The sequence below is a fragment of the Oncorhynchus mykiss genome, chromosome 17, assembly GCF_013265735.2.
Source record: "Oncorhynchus mykiss isolate Arlee chromosome 17, USDA_OmykA_1.1, whole genome shotgun sequence".
NCBI lineage: Eukaryota > Metazoa > Chordata > Actinopteri > Salmoniformes > Salmonidae > Oncorhynchus > Oncorhynchus mykiss.
Genome location: NC_048581.1, coordinates 61424361 through 61444209, shown reverse-complemented (window position 1 = coordinate 61444209; position 19849 = coordinate 61424361). Strand labels below are relative to the sequence as shown.

At 44.9% G+C, this 19849-nt stretch overlaps 1 protein-coding gene across 5 annotated transcripts in view; it reads right to left on the bottom strand.

The window, feature by feature from the left end:
• The window catches only part of LOC110493231 (collagen alpha-1(VII) chain), a 104987-nt gene that overhangs the window by 14262 nt on the left and 70876 nt on the right, over window positions 1-19849 (bottom strand). For 3 of the 5 annotated variants that reach the window (XM_036950368.1, XM_036950370.1, XM_036950371.1), the window contains exons 64-97: window positions 19709-19744; window positions 15114-15185; window positions 14920-14964; window positions 14415-14450; window positions 14203-14238; window positions 13571-13675; window positions 13404-13469; window positions 13234-13269; window positions 13071-13106; window positions 12906-12953; window positions 12756-12791; window positions 12394-12519; window positions 11941-12150; window positions 11773-11808; window positions 11628-11672; window positions 11402-11518; window positions 11217-11288; window positions 10888-10932; window positions 9828-9863; window positions 8124-8159; window positions 7987-8031; window positions 7767-7799; window positions 7038-7100; window positions 6791-6826; window positions 6559-6639; window positions 6357-6425; window positions 5082-5117; window positions 1331-1390; window positions 1124-1168; window positions 996-1031; window positions 865-900; window positions 719-778; window positions 410-535; window positions 233-304 (exon numbers count right to left, since the gene is read on the bottom strand). In XM_036950368.1, the coding sequence (XP_036806263.1) occupies window positions 233-304; window positions 410-535; window positions 719-778; window positions 865-900; window positions 996-1031; window positions 1124-1168; window positions 1331-1390; window positions 5082-5117; window positions 6357-6425; window positions 6559-6639; window positions 6791-6826; window positions 7038-7100; window positions 7767-7799; window positions 7987-8031; window positions 8124-8159; window positions 9828-9863; window positions 10888-10932; window positions 11217-11288; window positions 11402-11518; window positions 11628-11672; window positions 11773-11808; window positions 11941-12150; window positions 12394-12519; window positions 12756-12791; window positions 12906-12953; window positions 13071-13106; window positions 13234-13269; window positions 13404-13469; window positions 13571-13675; window positions 14203-14238; window positions 14415-14450; window positions 14920-14964; window positions 15114-15185; window positions 19709-19744 (2073 nt within the window). Of the gene's footprint in view, window positions 1-232; window positions 305-409; window positions 536-718; window positions 779-864; window positions 901-995; window positions 1032-1123; window positions 1169-1330; window positions 1391-5081; window positions 5118-6356; window positions 6426-6558; window positions 6640-6790; window positions 6827-7037; window positions 7101-7766; window positions 7800-7986; window positions 8032-8123; window positions 8160-9827; window positions 9864-10214; window positions 10251-10887; window positions 10933-11216; window positions 11289-11401; window positions 11519-11627; window positions 11673-11772; window positions 11809-11940; window positions 12151-12393; window positions 12520-12755; window positions 12792-12905; window positions 12954-13070; window positions 13107-13233; window positions 13270-13403; window positions 13470-13570; window positions 13676-14202; window positions 14239-14414; window positions 14451-14919; window positions 14965-15113; window positions 15186-19708; window positions 19745-19849 lie in introns of all 5 variants that reach the window. The other 2 variants (XM_036950369.1, XM_036950372.1) reach the window with 2 other exon arrangements.

Here is a 19849-nt window from a genome sequence, read left to right as displayed (position 1 = left end):
AAAATATGAAATGCTGTTACATTAATTAATGACTTTTTGCAAATCCAATTCCCACATTGTTTCAAAGTCATCGCATTGATTTCTTTGGTGGAAATGACGTGGAAACAATTAAGATTTAACCAGTTTCTTCCTAGTGGGTTCTCTCTCCCTCTCTCTCTCTCTCTCTCTCTCTCTCTCTCTCTCACACACACACTCAATTAAGTCATCATGATGCAATCCAAAGTCCACTCACAGCTAAGCCAGGGGGTCCGGGTGGCCCAGGAGCTCCAGGAGTCCCTGTCTGACCAGTAAAGCCTTGGATACCCTGGAGATGAGACATCATAAACATTCCACACAGGGCAGGGCTAAAAAGACCACACCAGTCACCCATGTAATAACTATAGTATAGTGGCGATATAGGCCCTCTCACCCTGGGTCCTAGAGGTCCTGGGGGTCCTGGAGTTCCGTTCTCTCCTCTCAGGCCGGCCAGACCAGGGGTCCCTGCTACGCCCTGGGCTCCTGGAGGGCCTGCTGGGCCCGGGAGACCTGTGTCCCCCTAAAACACAAACATACAGGGGTTCACATTCACTGTGGCAATGGTGTAGTTATGGAGATGTTTAGCTCAGGGAAGATGAGATTGAGAAGAGTGCATATGTTAAAATGAACATAGCTACACCATTTATGTGATTTACATCTTTATGAGAACATTTAGATGTATTGTCAAGTTCATGATACTAACATTTAACCCTTGAGGTCCCAGCTGACCAGGAGGCCCTGCCAGTCCGATGCCTCTCTCTCCCTGCAACACATTTCCAGTCAGTACTGTCACATGGTTAGCAGCCAGGGAAACACAGACACAGGGAATCATCTGGTGATGTGTATTACCCTGTCTCCTTTAGGCCCTGCTGGTCCTCTGCCCCCCTGAGAGAGAGAAAGTGGATGGAGAAGTTATTAAGAGGGACATCTGTTAGATATGTGAAATATTTTATGTTACAAAATGTCAAAAGGTGACTCACATCTTCTCCAGGCTCCCCATTTTCACCAGCAGCTCCCTATTTCAACGAGACAGACACACACAATAACTTCCCTGATCACCGTGTCTGTGAATGTTGAGTAACATTGTGTGTTAAGTGACTTTACTCACCCGGTCCCCTTTGATGCCTGCAGGACCCTTGTCTCCCCTCTCACCCTAAAGGACAACCATTTTAGAAAATTTTTATTTTAAAAATGTATAATTAAGCCATCACTAAACATGTTCTTGTTATAATAATCTGTATAGTATAATGTGTGTAATAAATGCCTGAATAATAGCTGAAATATGTTGATAATTGGTTCAACCAATGAGACTCACCCGTAGCCCTGGCAGCCCGCTCTCTCCCACTGTCCCAGGTAAGGTCACACCAGGAGGTCCCTGAACCAATTTCAACCAATACACTTCAAATACATACATTAAACTCTGTTCCATCCTATTCTATTGCACCTAGTTCCTCACCTTAGTATTGCCATTCTGCTTTATTCTCTTATTATTAAAGGGATAACGCAAGATTTTGGCAATTAAGCCCCATGTTCCAGTAGACTTCACATCATTGCGCTAACAATAGTTAGCAATGGCTTGCGAAACTACCTTCAACTTTCTTCAAATTGCATGCAGGGACATAAAAATAGTATCCATGAGTTCATCTGACTCTGGCATTATGGCACTATTCCTTTAAAGCAGGAGTGGGCACACTTTTTGGTTTGAGTGCCACACCGGGATTTCGAAATTCAAAGGAGGGCCACACAGATTTCAAATCAAATTCTATTTGTCACATGCGCCGAATACAATAGGTAGACCTTACAGTGAAATGCTTACAAGCCCTTAACCAACAACGCAGTTTTAATAAATAAATAAGTGTTAAGAATGTATTTACTAAATAAACTGAAGTAAACAATAAATAAAATAAATAAATAATTAAAAGAGCAGCAATAAAATAACAGTAACGAGGATATATATATATATATATACAGGGTGTACCGGTACAGAGTCAATATGCAGAGACATAGGTTAGTCGAGGTAATATGTACAAGTAGGTAGAGGTAAAGTGACTATGCACAGATAATAAACAGAGAGTAGCAGCAGCTTAAAAATGGGGTGGTCAATGCAAATAGTCTGGGTAGCCATTTGGTTACCTATTCAGGAGTCTTATGGCTTGGGGGTAAAAACTGTTGAGAAGCCTTTTTGTCCTAGACTTGGCACTCTGGTACCGCTTGCCATGCAGTAGTAGAGAGAACAGTCTATGACTGGAGTGGCTGGGGTCTTTGACAATTTATAGGGCCTTCCTCTGACACCGCCTGGTGTAGAGGTCCTGTATGGCAGGCAGCTTAGCCCCAGTGAGGTACTGGGCTGTACGCACTACCCTCTGTAGTGCCTTGTGGTCGGAGGGCGAGCAATTTCCGTACCAGTGATGCTACCATGTTCTCGATGTTGCAGCTGTAGAACCTTTTGAGGATCTGAGGACCCATGCCAAATCTTTTTAGTTTCCTGAGGGGGAATAGGCTTTGTCGTGCCCTCTTCACGACTGTCTTGGTGTGTTAGGACCATTCTAGTTTGTTGTTGATGTGGACACCAAGGAACTTGAAGCTCTCAACCTGCTTCACTACAGCCCCGTCGATGAGAATGAGGGCGTGCTCGGTCCTCCTTTTCCTGTAGTCCACAATCATCTCCTTAGTCTTGGTTACGTTGAGGGATAGGTTGTTATTCTGGAACCACCCGGCCAGGTCTGACCTTCTCCCTATAGGCTGTCTCGTCATTGTCTGTGATCAGGCCTACCACTGTTGTGTCGTCAACAAACCTAATGTTGGTGTTGGAGTCGTGCTTGGCCATGCCGTCATGGGTGAACAGGGAGTACAGGAGGGGACTGAGCATGCACCCCTGAGGGGCTCCTGTATTGAGGATCAGCATGGCAGATGTGTTGCTACCTACCCTCACCACCTGGGGGCAGCCCATCATGAAGTCCAAGATCCAGTTGCAGAGGGAGGTGTTTAGTCCCAGGATCCTTAGCTTAGTGATGAGCTTTGATGGTACTATGGTGTTGAATGCTGAGCTGTAGTCAATGAATAGCATTCTCACGTAGGTGTTCCTTTTGTCTAGGTGGGAAAGGGCAGTGTGGAGCGCAATAGAGATTGCATCATCTGTGGATCTGTTTGGGCGGTATGCAAATTGGAGTGGGTCTTGGGTTTCAGGGATAATGGTGTTGATGTGAGCCATTACCAGCCTTTCAAAGCACTTCATGGCTACGGACGTATCTGTAGTCATTTAGGCAAGTTGCCTTCGTGTTCTTGGGCACAGGGACTATGGTGGTCTGCTTGAAACATGTTGGCATTACAGACTCAATCAGGGACATGTTGAAAATGTCAGTGAAGACACCTGCCAGTTGGTCAGCACATGCCTGGAGCCCACGTCCTGGTAATCCGTCTGGCTCCACAGCCTTGTGAATGTTGACCTGTTTAAAGATCTTATTCACGTCGGCTACGGAGAGCGTGATCACACAGCTGATGCTCTCATGCATGCCTCAGTGTTGCTTGCCTCGAAGTGAGCATAGAAGTGATTTAGCTCGTCTGGTATGCTCGTGTCACTGGGCAGCTTGCGGCTGTGCCTCCCTTTGTAGTCTGTAATAGTTTGCAAGCCCTGCCACATAGAGTCCCGTTAGAGTCCTGCACCTTGAAAGCGGCAGCTCTACCCTTTAGCTCTACCCTTTAGCTCAGTGCGAATGTTGCCTGTAATCCATGGCTTCTGGTTGGGGTATGTACGTACAGTGACTGTGGGGACGACGTCCTCGATGCACTTACTGATAAAGCCAGTGACTGATGTGGTGTACTCCTGAACGCCATCGGAAGAATCCCGGAACATGTTCCAGTCTGTGATAGCAAAACAGTCCTGTGCTTCAGCATCTGCTTCACCTGACCACTTTTTATAGACTGAGTCACTGGTGCTTCCTGCTTTAATTTTTGCTTGTAAGCAGGAATCAGGCGGATAGAATTGTGGCTAGATTTACCAAATGGAGGGTGAGGGAGAGCTTTGTGTTGCACATGTAACATGTTGATTGAAATTAGGTAGAAATAATTTAAGTTTCCCTGCATTAAAGTCTCCGGGCACTAGGAGCACCGCCTCTGGGTGAGCGGTTTCCTGTTTGCTTATTTCCTTTTACAGCTGACTGAGTGCGGTCTTAGTGCCAGCATCCGTCTGTGGTGGTAAATAAGCTGCCACGAAAAGTATAGCTGAAGGCAAATAGTGTGGTCTGCATTTTATCACAAGATACTCTACTTCAGACGAGCAAAATCTAGAGACTTCCTTAGATTTCGTGCACCCAACTGTTGTTTACAAATGTGCACAGACCACTCCCCCTCGTCTTACCGGAGTGTGCTGTTCTATCTTGCCGGTGCAGCGTATATCCCGCTAGCTGAATATCCATGTCATCCTTCAGCCACGATTCCGTGAAACATAAGATTTGACTGTTTTTGATGTCCCGTTGGTAGGATATTTGTGATCGTACCTCGTCTAATTTATTGTCCAATGATTGCAGGTTGGTGAGTAATATTGACAGTAACGGCAGCTTTCCCACTCTCCATCTGCAGATCCTCACGAGGCATCCCGCTCTGTGTCCTCTGTACCTGCATCTCTTCCTCTTGCAAATAACTGGGATGTTGGCCTTGTCGGGGGTTCGGAGAATGTCCTGTGCTTCCTGCTTGTTGAAGAAAAAATCTTTGTCTAATCCGAGGTGAGTGATTGCTGTCCTGATATCCAGAAGCTCTTTTTTGCCGTAAGATACGGTTTCAGAAACATTATGTACAAAATAAGTTGCAAATATTGCGGAAAAACCCCACACAATAGCAGAATTGGTTGGGCGCCCGTAAAACTGCTGCCATTTCTTCCAGCGCCATTTTCTCAGAAATGTTTACAATACATCTGTTTGTTGGCCTATGATGCAGTTTAATTCAGTATTGTGATTCACTGCTTCCGAGTTGTATCTATTCTGTCTCCATACACCAGTTAGACATGGTCAGGTTAGTCACGATGACTGGATGTTACCACGACTAGAAGAGTAAACATGACAATCACTCACCTGTGCTCCTTTCAAACCAGGGGGTCCTGCTACAGCCTGTGATTGGGATATGTAGGGAGAACATGACGTGAAACTCACATATCTGGATTAGGTTGTTTGCAAATGTACTGAAGATGGACAGCAATAGTAAACGATCGAGGAAACTCCTACCCACTATGTTATGCAAAGTATCACTTTTTTATTTTGCTACTGCTTTGGCCTTTTGACCCTCATTAGAGCATCAGACCATGAATGGGAGTTTTAATTTGGTTTTCACACAAACTAGAGGAAGAGTTTAACAGATGTGCTGTCTATAAGTACAGTACATCTCGTCCCTTCAAAAGCTCTTATTTCTCAAGAACCGTAGTACATCCTGCTAAAGCTTCCGGGGGAATGATGTGAATGTATGTGTGTGTGTATATATGTGTGTGTGTGTCTATATGAGTGCATCCGTGCTCATATGCTTGAGCATTGGCGTGTCCTTGTTTGTGTATTTGTACATGTGCCTCTGCCCTTCTATTCATGCCAATGATTTCCTCGTCTTTGAAATGGAGAGACGTTGGATAAAGAGGATGTGAGTCATGGCCATTTACAGTAAATACAAGAGGGAATCATGTGCAGATAGAGCTTTTGATTAAAGCACTCAAGAGTCCAAAACATATTCTAGAATATTGGACTGTTGGCTTTCATAGTTTTCGATATCGCAGAGCAGCTCAAGCTATTTCTCCAACTGTCACCACAATCAAATGAATAGGCGCTGAGTACCTGGAGCCGCGTTGGTTGGGAATTTAGGGGAGGTGCTAGGTCAGGCTGTGCGTCCCCCGCGGACGGTAGTCTCACAATGGGCCGCCGGACTATCTAGGCTCTGCGGCTGTGGACTCCGAAAGTCCGAAAGCTGCAATATGTAACTTTTTGGGCGATCAGACCAAATTCACATAGAAATATGTGTTATAGATTTGTCACTCTCATTGAAAGCAAGTCTAAGAAGCGGTAGATCTGTTCCATGTGCTCTATGTCTATTCTTCCCGTTCTTCAGTTTAGTTTCTGTGCCTTTTACTTTCAGCTTCAAACAACTGAAAATATTATATTTTGGGTTATGGAAAATATATTTCACAGCCGTTTAGATGGTACAATGACTCTCTACACTATACTTGTTTGTTTGGCCACATAAACTGACATTACGTGAATTTTAGCAACCAGGAAGTGGCGGAGCAATTTCTGCATTGTGCATCTTTTGGTACAGCTCAATTCAACCTCACGTCACTTCCTTGATCCCCTCTCACCCCGCTGACTCACCTTTCCTGGGGGGCCACTGTCCCCCTGCTCCCCCTTCAACCCCGCGGACCCCATTGGTCCAGCGATACCCTGTAATAAAGATCCAACACAGCACTCTAAAAAAACTTTTCAAAGAAAAATCCACACTAAACCTGATGCCATCTTAACACATCCTAGACACACAGTAGGATGTAGCGAGACAGATACCATACACAGTACACACCTGTTTCCCTGGCAACCCTGGTGTTCCCTCTTTTCCAGGTATCCCATCTCTTCCTGGGACCCCTGGCTTGCCCCCCTCCCCCTGTGGAGAGACACACTTAATGTCACCACCAGAACTGATGTTTGTGTGAATGGCTTGCTGTGTGTTAACCATGGCGATGATAGAGGTGTGTGTTTGTTGGCTCTACAGTACAGTATGTGAACTGTGAGTCCCACGGAGCTGCTGTACTCACTGTCTGCCCTGGTAGACCTGGAGGCCCAGATGGACCCTGGGAAGAGACGGTATCATTACAATACATTAAACAACATTAAACACACATTATTGTGTCAATGGCCTTTTTAATGACAGTAAGCTTAAAGGTAAAGGTGTGAGCATACGAGGAATCCCCAGTCCAATGGGAATGTACTACAACACCAGTTTAGTCAGTAAAACTATACAGTATGAGAGTTGGTTTATAGATGATTGATGCTGTGCCCTACCACAGCTCCAGGAGGCCCTGCTGGTCCACGCACTCCCATGTTGCCTTCGGGACCAGGAAGTCCCTGTGGAACAGGAGGGTCAATTCAAATAGATTATTATGAAGCTCTGTGACTTTCACTGTGAAAAGTGGGTGAATAGTTCTAAAAACACTGAGGCAATAAACATCTAATAGGAAAACATATAAGGCCAGTTTCTCAGACACAGATTAAGCCAAGTCCTGGACTAAAAAGCTCTCTCAATGGACAATCTATATTGATAACACTTTCTAGACTTGGACTAGCCTAAATCTCTGCCTGTGCCATGGATCCCTCGGAACTGTCATTATGCACACCTGGTCCCTATTCCCTGATGAGTAATTGTATAAGTGTGCCCTTGGTTCCCCATTGTCTTGTCGATTATTGTTCCGATGTCCTTTGGTCGTGTGAGTACCTGTGCTATGTTGTTTTGTGCAGATGATTACGGGTCTCATCCCGTGTGATAATCATTGTGTGCTTGTGTTATTTATTCAAGGTACTCCTCGCTCTTTTGTTTGGGTTTCAACCTTGTGTTTTGTATAGTGTTTGTTTGGTCTTCGTCCCCTTGCCTTTACACAGCACGCTGTGATTTGGGTAAATAAAAACCCCTATTAGACATTCCTGCGCCTGTCTCCCGACCATTTATGCCATCATGACAGCCTGGGAAACTGGCCCATAATATACAACACAATATGTATCATATAAAGTTCTCACCTGAACGCCAACCCCAGGCACTCCTTGATTACCCTGTCAGAGATCAAAACACATTCTCAGAACAACAAATACAACACTTAAATGGATCATTCCAGTGCTGTAATACTAAGCTACTGTAGGCCAAAAAATATCAACACTACTAAATGCATCAGCAATACCCCCACAGAGCTAGACCTAAGAATGAATGATACTGTAGGTCTATGGCGGAAGAAGTTCTCACCTTTACCCCTGACGGACCTGGAGGTCCATTGGTACCGATCGGACCCTACAATTACAAAAGAGATAGCATCAGTATAAGTGCAGCTCTGTGTGTGTGTGTGCACACGCGCATGTCGGATATTAAAATATCATACTTACAGTTGGCCCTATAATTCCAGGTTCTCCAGAGTTTCCCTGCAAACAAGAGATAAGAGCATGCTGGATTAACATGCCCAAGACATAACACACACAGAGAACACATGCATGATACGACACACAAACACATACACAGCAAATTCTCCAGTGATAAATCAACACTGAAAGTGTTAAATTAACACACTGCTTAGTGTAAAGCCTTAAAGTGCCTTGCCTTTCTGGTGAATTGTAGAGTTATCACTCATGACTGCATTTGTTAGTGACAGAGACATGGTTGTTGCAGAATTATTATTGTGTCCTGTTGCCTTCACCAAGTGAGATCCTAAGCAAATATGTCATCATTAAAATTAAATTACTCAACATAATACAAGTGCTCAATAAGGCCTTATTTTGAGGGCTTTGTTTACCCTAATATAGTGGCCTGAAACCCATGGTTTTCAGGCATGCAAGTCACTTTATGCTGGCTTGCAAAGTGAAGTGTAATTCCTATTGGAATCCAGCCAGAGTGGGGATATCCAACAATTTGAATTTTTATTCACCCCGCCCTAACCTGCATTCAGAAAGAATGCCTGTCGGGAAGTCTAACATATTGGACTACCTAAACCATCTAAACTGGAACAACCATTTCAGTAACGGGTGCAATAAGTCCAAGTAACTGATTGGATTACTTTAGATGTTTTTATATTTCAGTAGCATAAGATTAATTCATCGATGCAAAAACATAGATATTGAAACAAACCATTCTAAAAAGCAACCTGCAATAGAGCATGCTAGGAAATATGATAATGATGGGTGTGGTTTATTTTACACCAATGAGTGTTAATTTAACAATTGAGTCAACACTAGAAATGTTACACTGAAAAATCAACACTAGGTAACACTGGCCAATTTGCTGTGCATACACACAGCATACTGTACATACATGTAGGCTTTGTACAGACATACTTGCCTAGAAAAAATAAAGGTTAAAAATAACAAATAAATAAGAAAAGACATACATTTCATACGTGAACATCAAAGAAAAAGTGTTCACACACAAACAAATACACAACTGCATACACACACAATACACGAAGAGACACACATGGTATACAATGTACAAACAGTGCTTTGGGAGGACTGAGAAGCAGACAACAGAGCAGGTGAAGCCACAAGCACAGAAAGCTAGCACACAATGCAGAGAGCTATGACACTAAGCAAAATGCATCTGTTACAATTCTGACAGGGCAGGTAATCCATCTCAGTATTCACAACCCTATTGTATCCAATTGATCTTGGTTAGTGTATGTGGCATATGTGTTACAAATGTGTGGTGTTTAATACATAAAACATTCCAGCCATCAGTGGTACTCTGGGAACAGGTGGTCCAGATTAATATTTCATGAGTTTCCTATCAAAGCCAAACTCTAGTCTCAGACCCCTGGGAGATGGGCCCTAATTCAAATGAAAGAAAATTAAAGTGGAGACATGAATGCAGAGGATGGCGCGGTGGAGGACTCTGTGACTGTGTGTGCATGTTGATACTGATGATACTAGCGTCCCCTGACAATATTCCCCTCTCTCCAAACCCCTCTGCTGCAGTGCGGTGGAAACTGGTACCGTCACAGCATCCTTGGGTCGTGCTTGTACCCCTCCACCTGACTCATGTACCCCCCCAGCCCCCATTTCCCTGGTCACAAGCATGCCAGCCAGCAGCACAGAACCTACCGGTCTGCCCAGCACTCCAGGGAACCCAGGCAGGCCCTAGAGTCAGAGAGGGAGGAGAGGAAGGAGAGGGGGAGAAGAAGAAGGGAAAGAGTAGGATAGTAGGACACAAGGGTAATTGGAAGTGTTGAAAAGAGAGGGAGGGACAGAAAGGGTGTAAAATAGATCAAAATTAGACAGATTGATGGGGGGAGGTAAGAAGAAAGAGGGAGGAGTTGTTAGAAGCAGAGTTGCAAAAGGTTACAGTCTAAAGGTTCTACGTAGCCTCAGCCCAAAGGAAAACAGATACATCAGCTCCATCCGCGGCCTAGCACTGGCAGCCAATCCATAGGCTTTCCTACGCAGGGCCAGCCCTAAAGGAGGCTGCATGGCTGGGTTACTGTTACTCACTGAGCGGCCTTGAGGACCAGCTGGCCCTTGTGGACCCTGCTTCGAAACATTGTGGGATGAAACAAGAAGCGTGAGTTATCTTATCATCTCTCCACCTCCACACCTTCAAATCTATTTCTCTTTCTCCTTCTACCCATCTCTATCCTCCTCATGTTATGACTACTAGGGCTCTGAGTTCTTACAGACCAGGAGAAACTCTGGGCCCTAGTTAGTCATGGTTGATTACACAACATCAGCATCAATCCTTCAGTTACTCACCTACTGTATGGTTGGACATGTTATGATCACTGGAACTCAAACACAACATTATCTGCTTAACTATATACTGTAGTGCAGCCATTCTACTGAAGACCTGAAAACTGTGTAACTCCAGTTTGTCCTTTGATGTCTGGGATCTGTCTCCTGGAAGCTGTCTCTTTGAAAACAGATGAGTGCACAGTATGCATAATGCATCCATGCAGTCACATCTAAATGGCATAATATATCAACAAAGAAGCACCACAGTATATCACTGTATAATTGTATGGTTATTGATATCAATCAAAATAAAAGCCTGACAGACCGACTTTATCTGAAAATGTATTAGGTAGCCTAGCTGCAGTAACCTTATCATATGATTACAATATTATCATCATTTTAATCTTTCCTTCAACCCCACCCCTCCTCCTCTCACCGGCTTCCCATCCTGTCCCGGTTTGCCAGGTTCTCCTGCTGTCCCCTGAAATGATCAAAACACAACCTGGTTACTACTAGCTACCACTACAACACTGTCTTCACAACCTCCTCCGCACCATAATCACACAATGATGAGGCTAATACAACCTGGTATCAGTTAGTGCCAACTGTTAACCCATATGGTTAGAGCCAGTCACATCTCATCTCACAGCGTATCATGGAGGTGTCAAAGTCCTTTTCACCAAGGGGTGCACAATGAATGCATGTTTGACACCTCAGTTGTAGATGAGAGGAGGGATAGCCACTTATTGTAAAGCACACAGTCACCTGAAAACCATCGCGTCCCTGTTCTCCAGATGGACCCCGATCACCTTTATCTCCACGGAGCCCTGCAATACCCTGTAACACACACAAACACACACACACACACACACACACAGCTTATTAAACACAGGGACTCACATCAGGCTGCAAGATGAAGTACTGCAATATTAAGAGTGAGGTGTTCTGACCCTGTCGCCTTTGGATCCCTGTGGCCCTGAGGCGCCAGGCTCTCCCTTCGGCCCTGTGACCCCAGGGAGGCCCCTTGCTCCGGGGAGTCCAGCTTCACCCGCTACTGCAGCAGCACCCTTAAACACACACACCCCAATAAACACACTGCACCCAGTAACCTCTGGGTGAACTATAATATGTTTACTGTAATGACGACTTATTAGAAAAGTAGTCTGTGCGGGTCACCTTTGGTCCAGGAGGGCCCACTGAGCCACCTAGCCCGTTTTTCCCCTGGAGATGAGAACAGTCATGTTCTGGTCAACATCCATACAGTATACATCCTCCATACAGTACATTAAATGATGATTATTGTGGTGATGAATATACTCACAGCCTCTCCTTTGTCACCCTTCTCTCCTCTCTCCCCCTGGAAGTCAAAGTGGTATCACATGACACATCTCTAATCCACATGATCTTCCTCTCTTTTTTATTTTTTTATTTCCTCCTTTCATTTCCTCTCCCTCTCTCTCTCCTTAAACCACTCCTTCCTCCTCCTCACCTTATCTCCAGGTCGTCCAGCCTCTCCCAGTTCTCCGGCTCTCCCTGGTACTCCAGGTATTCCAGGTTTTCCTGGCTCTCCAGCCTGTCCCGTGGGTCCTACTGGGCCCTTCTCTCCAATGGCCCTCCCTGTGGGTCCTGTGGCCCCTACAGGCCCCCGTTCCCCCTGCTCTCCCTTCACACCCCTCTCCCCAGACAGCCCGCGGGCACCCTGACATGGAAATGAGTAAAGACATTACTTACACATACTGTCCTAGAAATCATTGTTTTCAAAATCCATGCAGTCATACAGAGAATCACTTTTAGAGTAAGCAGAGAGTTATGCATTACATAATGGGTCAAATAAACACACTAACACCATGTTTTAGTTCACTCTAATACAACATTTGCGTGGGGTCTTGATATAGTCTCTTTGTTCCCCACACTGCCCCCAAATTGGAGACCGCTCACTCACATCTATCCCTGCTGGTCCTCTCTGCCCGGCCTCTCCCTTGTCTCCTCTCTGGCCCTTCTCAGCCTTCTCCTGCACACTCTTGCCTGGCACATTCCCGTTATCCACAAGCACCTTCAGGTCCTGCATCTACAGACAGGACAGTACAGGGACAGTCGTATTCATCAGGCACCAAACTAAAGGAAGAAAACTGAAACAGGAGGGGCCTACTTGGACTTCGTTTCAAGTTGAAGTAAAGGTTTCAACACTTTGATACAGTGTGTCCGAATGAATAGAACCCAGGCTTGGTAAAAGGGAAGGAGACTCATATACAGCACAGCTATGCCTTAATGTCACATCATTGCAAACATTTAATATCCACTTACCTCAATGCCAAGGTTAGAGAGGGCCTTCTGCACATCCTGATGGGAGAGAGGCACAAAGAGTGTCAAGGAGGAGTGAATACAGTACATGGTCATGCCTTTATCAGTCACATGCTGGGGTTATTCTCCTTTCTTGAATGCGTATTTTCTTACCACTGCTGTTCCAGGCCTGCCCGGTTGCCCGTCCTCTCCTGGGTCACCCTGTCAATAACATCTCACATAAGTAATACTAAAGATGCACTAACACATACACCCATACACACACTCAGGAAACAGCATGTGTGCACATTCATATGTCAGACACACACACACACTTACCCTTTCACCTTTACTGCCCACTGCTCCTCTCTCCCCCTGAAATACAAGAGTGAATGGATCAGAGATCAGACTGAAGGACAGATGGATGGATGGACAGAGCTAGAGCAGACTGACTGACCATAGAAATAAATATTAGTAAATGATCTCTATGGAAATGCCTTACTCTAGCTCCTGCGGTCCCTGGGATTCCAGGCACACCCTGAGAGACAGAGAGAGATGGGCATCAGAAACAGAGTGCATTAGAAATGTACTTAAGACAAGCACACAGTACTGCTACATCAGGCTATGCTATACTGCTATACTGCACGGCTCATATCCAACATAGTAACTTACTGGGCTTCCTGGAGGCCCCTGAGGGCCAGGGATAGATGGTGTTGGAGCTCCCTTCGCATAGACCACCTGAGAGAGAAGAGAGGGGAGAGAGAGATAACTGTATAATCAGAGCACCAAGTGACACACACACACATTCTAGGAAGCAGAGTCATATGACTGTTCTGTACCTGTCCTGGAGGTCCGATGGTGCCAGGGACCCCTTGGGGCCCAGATAGACCAGTTGGCCCTGCAGGCCCGCCAAGGCCCCGGTCCCCCTTCAGCCCATCACGGCCCTGAAACACACACACACACTTGACAACTTCAGACCAGCACGGACACTCTATTCTATTCCTAAGGGGTCTGGCTTGAACTAGAAAGGAGGCAGATGTCCTAGATAATTTCTATGAATTTGGACATGAAACCAAAGCCTTGACATTCTATGCCCGTGCGGATCCCCTCTCAGAAGCGGCTGGCCCTCAAAGGCAGAGCTTGATCATTACCCACCGTTGCATTTATACAGCTGCTGCTTAGAGCGCTATTGATTCCCCTGTGAAGGTAGGGTGTGATAGAAATATCAATGTCACAGGAGAGTATGCTTAATAAACACACACTAGGAGGAGGATTGATGGCGAGAAAGAAACGGAACAGGGATAATCGAGAGATGCTCAGGAGCCCGAGGAGAGCAGGATCGATAAAGACGGAGGCAAAGAGGGAGCGAGAGGAAGAGAGAGACAGCAGGGGAGGAAAGAAAGGACATTGTACAAACATAGAAAGAGAGCGAGAGGGGAGAGATAAAGATACAGGGTAACAAGTTACTAACGTCTCTTCCAGAAACCCCAGCCTCTCCTTTGTCACCCTGTGAGGTAGAGAAACATGATTTTCATTACACAACTAAAGACAACAGTGACACTGCAAAGACACTCACATTAACTCCAAATTATCATAAACAGCACAGCAATGGGAGGAAACCGTGATGTTTACAGGTCAGTGGACCATAGACCATGAATGAATGTTGCCATAACCAACACAAACCTTTCTGCCATCTTCCCCTGGTACTCCATCCTCACCCTGCGAAAAACAACACAATACCAAACTTACAACACTGAAATGCACATTTATAAAAGCTCACTGTGCTGTTGTATCAAGCAAAGCCTCTCAGTTAGATAGATAATGTATTGCAGAGGCTTTGGTTGATCATCCTATTTCCTCCTCACTTAACATTACAACAGATGGGTAGCTCTCCAAATGGCTCCCTAACCCTACATAATGCATTCATTTTGACCAGAGCCCTATAGGCATGTTTAAAAGCCACTCAGGTAGAATAAAAGCATCAGAGTCACATTTGATCAGTGCACTTTAACCTGAGGATGTGACAAACATGTTTAATGGTAATTACACAGACAGAGACACATAGGACTAACTCATAATGAATAGCACTGAATCGCATGCAATTGTTTTCATTCAATTTGTTATTAATCAGAGGTTTGATGTAGTGTGGTAATGCCCTGCAGGATGTCAGGTCTGACTGATCCCTCACCATTTTCCCAGCAGTCCCTGGTTTTCCATCTTCTCCTGCTTTGCCCTGAAACACAACAATTAGGCTTATGAGACATCAATGAGACACGCGCTTTGGAAAGTGGAGCTTTGTGTGTGTGTGTGTGTGTGTGTGTGTGTGTGCATCGTGCATGTATGTGTTTTTGTTTGTGTGGTTGACAGTGTTGGCAAACTCACAGGTGTGCCTGGATTTCCAGCGGGCCCAATAGGACCTGGGAGGCCCTGTACACCTCTTAGTCCTGGCAGCCCCTGGTGAGACAGACAGACAAGAGTGGAGGGGTGAGGGCTGAAACCACACAGCAACATAGTGCCCTCTAGTGTTCAAACACAGTAAGTGACGGCTAGAATAAAACATATATATTTTGGACAAACCCACATCACGACAAGAGAGACAACACAACGTAAAGAGAGACCTAAGACAACAACACATGACAAAAACACAGTAGCAACACAACATAGCAGCAGAAAATGTTAGCAGCTCAAAACATGGTACAAACATTATTGGGCACAGACAATAGCACAAAGGGAAAGAAGTCTGAGACAACAATACAACACGTGAACAACTGTCAGTAAGTGTCCGTGATTGAGTCTTTGAATGAAGAGATGGAGATAAATAACGATCAACCAGTGAATCTTGCGACGGGTATACAGAGATGACCAGTCAACAGAGGAGTATAGAGTGCAATGATGTGACCTATATGGAGCATTGGTGGCAAATCTGATGGCCGAATGGTAAAGAACATCTAGCCGCTCAAGAGCACCCTTACCTGCTGATCTATAAATTATGTCTCCGTAATCTAGCGTGGGTAGGATGGTCATCTGAATCAGGGTTAGTTTGGCAGCTGGGGTGAAAGACGAGCAATTGTGATAGAGGAAACCAAGTCTAGATTTAACGTTAGCCTGCAGCTTTGATATGTGCTGAGACAAAGAGTGTACCGTCTAGCCATACTCCCAAGTACTTGTATGAAGTGACTACCTCAAGCTCTAAACCTTCAGAGGTAGTAATCACACTGGTGGGGAGGGGCATTCTTCTTACCAAACCACATGACCTTTGTTTTGGAGGTGTTCAGAAAAAGGTTAAGGGCAGAGAAAGCTTGTTGGGCACTAACAAAGCTTTGTTGTAGTGCATTTAAGAACAAAATCTGTGAAGGGGCCAGCTGAGTATAAGAATGCATATAAATGGATGAGAGAGCTTCCTACTGCCTGAGCTATGTTGTTGATGTAAATTGAGAAGAGCGTATAGCCTAGGATCGAGTCTTGGGGTACTCCCTTGGTGACATACTCCTTAGCCGGCCCACAAGAATGGAATGGTCTACCGTATCAAAGGCTTTGGCCAAGTCAATAAAAACATGAATTAGAATCAAGGACAATGGTGACATCATTTAGGACCTTTAAGGTTGCATTGAACCAGATGTTTTTAGGGGTTCTTTAACACCTCAGACTCAGTGACTGCCTGCAGGGAGAAACTTTGTAGTGGGACAGGGGAAAAATAGTGAGGAGCATTAGGGATAGTTCCGTATTAGAAGGGGTGGGAGATGAGGAAATGTTAGACGGGCAAGGAGGCATGGCTGAGTCAAATAGGAATCCAGACATAATGAAGTGGCGATTAAAGAGCTCAGCCATGTGCTCCTTGTCAGTAACAACCACATCATCAACATTAAGGGACATGGGCAGATGTGAGGAGGAGGGTTAATTCTCCAGGTCTTTAACTGTTTTCCAGAACGTCTTGGGGTGAGGCCCACAGAGAGAGAACTGCTCCTTAAAGTAACTAACTTTGGCCTTCTGGATAGCCTGAGTGCATTTATTTATCATTTGCCTGAACAAGAGCCAGTCTGCCAAATGAAATTCTTGAGGTGGAGTTACTCTGCCAGATCACGGTCGAACCTGAGCCTGAACCTGTTTTTAATTATAATTTTCTTTATGGGGCATGTTTGTTAACAATACCGCTGAAAATACCAAAAAAGAAAGACTAAGCCTCTTCGACAGAGGGGATTCTATACCAATTTACAGAGGTCATGAAGGCTTGCTCTTTAAAGTTTTTTTTAGCAAGCGTCAATGACAAGTCAGGACAGGTTGTTTCATTGAGCAGCCATTACGAACACAGGCTGTAAAACAGTGATCACTAAGGTCAATACAGAAAACAGCAGGCTGATACCTATCAGGATTATTTGTGTAGCTGTTTCTAGGTGTTTGGAGTCATACCTTGTGGGATTGGTAATAATCCGAGAAAGATTTAGGGAGTCCCATTGCTTTAGGACTTGGTCAGGTGCTTTAAGCATATCCCAGTTTAGGTCACCTAGCAGGACACATTCAGACTTAGTGTAAGGGGCCAGGAGAGATCTTAGGGCAGGTAGGGTACAGGCCGCTGCTGATGGTTAATGCTTAAAAACAGCAAATCAAATTGATTGTAGACAGACTTGGTGGAGACAACCGAGCACTGAAGGTGATCCTTGGTAAAGATTGCCACTCCACCTCCTTTGAAGATCTGTCTTGTCAAAAAAGGTTATAACCAGAAAAGTTCACATCAGTGTTGAAAACACTCTTTCTTAACCACGTTTCAGTAATGACCAACACATCTGGATTGGTGCTGTGAACCCACACTTTAAATGTATCCATTTTAGGTAATAGGCTTGAAGTGTCAATTTGCAGAAAACCCAGACTTTTACGAGAGCAGAAATCAGTGAAACAGATATCAGAGAACAAGTCTGAATTGGGGCTAGCAACAGTAGATGGGCTAGGGTGTATATGCACATTTCCAGATATCATCAGCAGTAATACAATCAGGGCATGGCAGAGGACTGGGAGAACTCTGCAGTGTTGATTGTTTATGACATTTGGATGTGCATCAGATGGCAACAAGATAATATTGTACAGCAATTTCATCAGATAACATGAATACAAAGCCGGCGAGAGGTAGTTAGAATACGATGGGAGGCCAAGAGTCTGTGTAACCAATAGAGTCAGAGTCCAGAGCTTGGGAACAAACATAGTCTGTCACACCATTGGATAAATAAGCAAGTTCACAGTCAATAAAGCACTGTTGATTGTAGCCTATAGAATGTTGTCGCACTCCTTTTCAATGGCTGTTCGAAGTTGCTGGTTATTGGCGGGAACTGGAACATGCTGTCGTACACGTCGATCCAGAGCATCCCAAACATGTGCAGCCATGGAAGAACTGGGATATTTTCAGTTTCCAGGAATTGTGTACAGATCCTTGCGCCACTGGGGTATGCATTATCATGCTGAAACATGAGGTGATGGTGGCGGATGAATGGCCCGACAATGGGCCTCAGGATCTTGTCAAGGAGCATTCAAATTGCCATCGATAAAATGCAATTGTGTTCGTTGTCTGTAGTTTATGCCTGCCCATACCATAACCTCACCACCACGGGGCACTCTGTTCACAACACTGACATCAGCAAACAGCTCACCCACACAACGCCATACTATCTGCTCGGTACAGTTGAAAGCGGGATTCATCCATTCCTACAGGGTGCCAGTGGCCATCGAAGGTGAGCATTGGCCCACTGAATTTGGGTTACGACGCCGAACTGCAGTCAGGTCAAGACCCTGGTGAGGACGACGGGCACGCAGATGAGTTTCCCTGAAATGGTTTCTGACAGTTTGTGCAGAAATTATTTGTTTGTGCAAACTCACAGTTTCATCTGCTGTCTGGGTGGCTGGTCTCAGACGGTCCTGCAGGTGAAGAAGCCGGATGTGGAGGTCCTGGGCTGGCATGGTTACACATAGTCTGCGGTTGTGAGGCCGGCTGGAAGTACTGCCAAATTCTCTAAAATGATGTTGGAGGCGGCTTATAGTAGAGAAATTAACATCAACTTATCTGGCAACAGCTCTGGTGGACATTCCAGAGGTCAGCATGCCAATTGCATGCTTCTTCAAAACTTGAGACATCAGTAGCATTGTGTTGTGTGACAAAACTGCACATTTTAGGGTGGCCTTTTATTTTCTCCAGCACAAGGTGCACCTGTGCAATGATCATGCTGTTTAATCAGCTTCTTGATATGCCACACCAGTCAGGTAGATGGATTACTTTGGCAATGGAGAAATGCTCACTAACAGGGATGTAAACAAATTTGTGCACAACATTTAAGAGAAATACGCTTTTTCAGCTCATGAAACATGGGACCAACACTTTACATGTTGCGTTTATATTTTTGTTCCACGTACATTGACATTTTAGTAATTTGGCAGATGCGATACTATCCTGAAGCTGAAAGCAAGAGGCAAAGGGTCGCCCAAAATTCTATCCGCGCAGATTAAGCAGATTTGTTCTGCTTAACGCTATAAGCAAGTGAGGTGTTTTTGTCTGGAGGGCAATGTGAAAGTGACAATTTGTTTAAGATGAAAGTGAATTGCTATTTTGATAGCTGAGGCTTATTTGATTTCATAATGCTTTGGTTGTTACGAGTGTATTGATACGTTTTCTACAAAAGATCATCAGAATGTTCCCACCTGATCTCGCCTCCTCCCACCTGCCTTTCACCTTTGCAGACATGTATTTCCATTGTTAAAGCGGCCAGTGGACCATCAATATAATAGATCATCTTTGCATGAAGTCCGTTCTCATTTCTTAATGGGACCTCTCCAAGGTTCAGATAAGACAAATGGTAACAGCTCCACTCACTGACTTTAACAGACTAATGAATGTACCAGAGAGCCACACAAGCCAGCAGAAGCGCAGCCCTCTGGGACTGGGGTTGTGCACCCCGAGTCTAGGGGTTGATTCTGGCCTGGAGAACATTGGTACTCACATCTCTTCCTGGATCCCCTAGTTTCCCTGGGTCTCCCTGTAACACCAAGGGAAAATAATTGAGATACAACTAAAGACAGTAATGTGTATGTCATGTTCACAGTACCCTGAGAATCTACAGCTGTTGTAATGTCTGTATGAC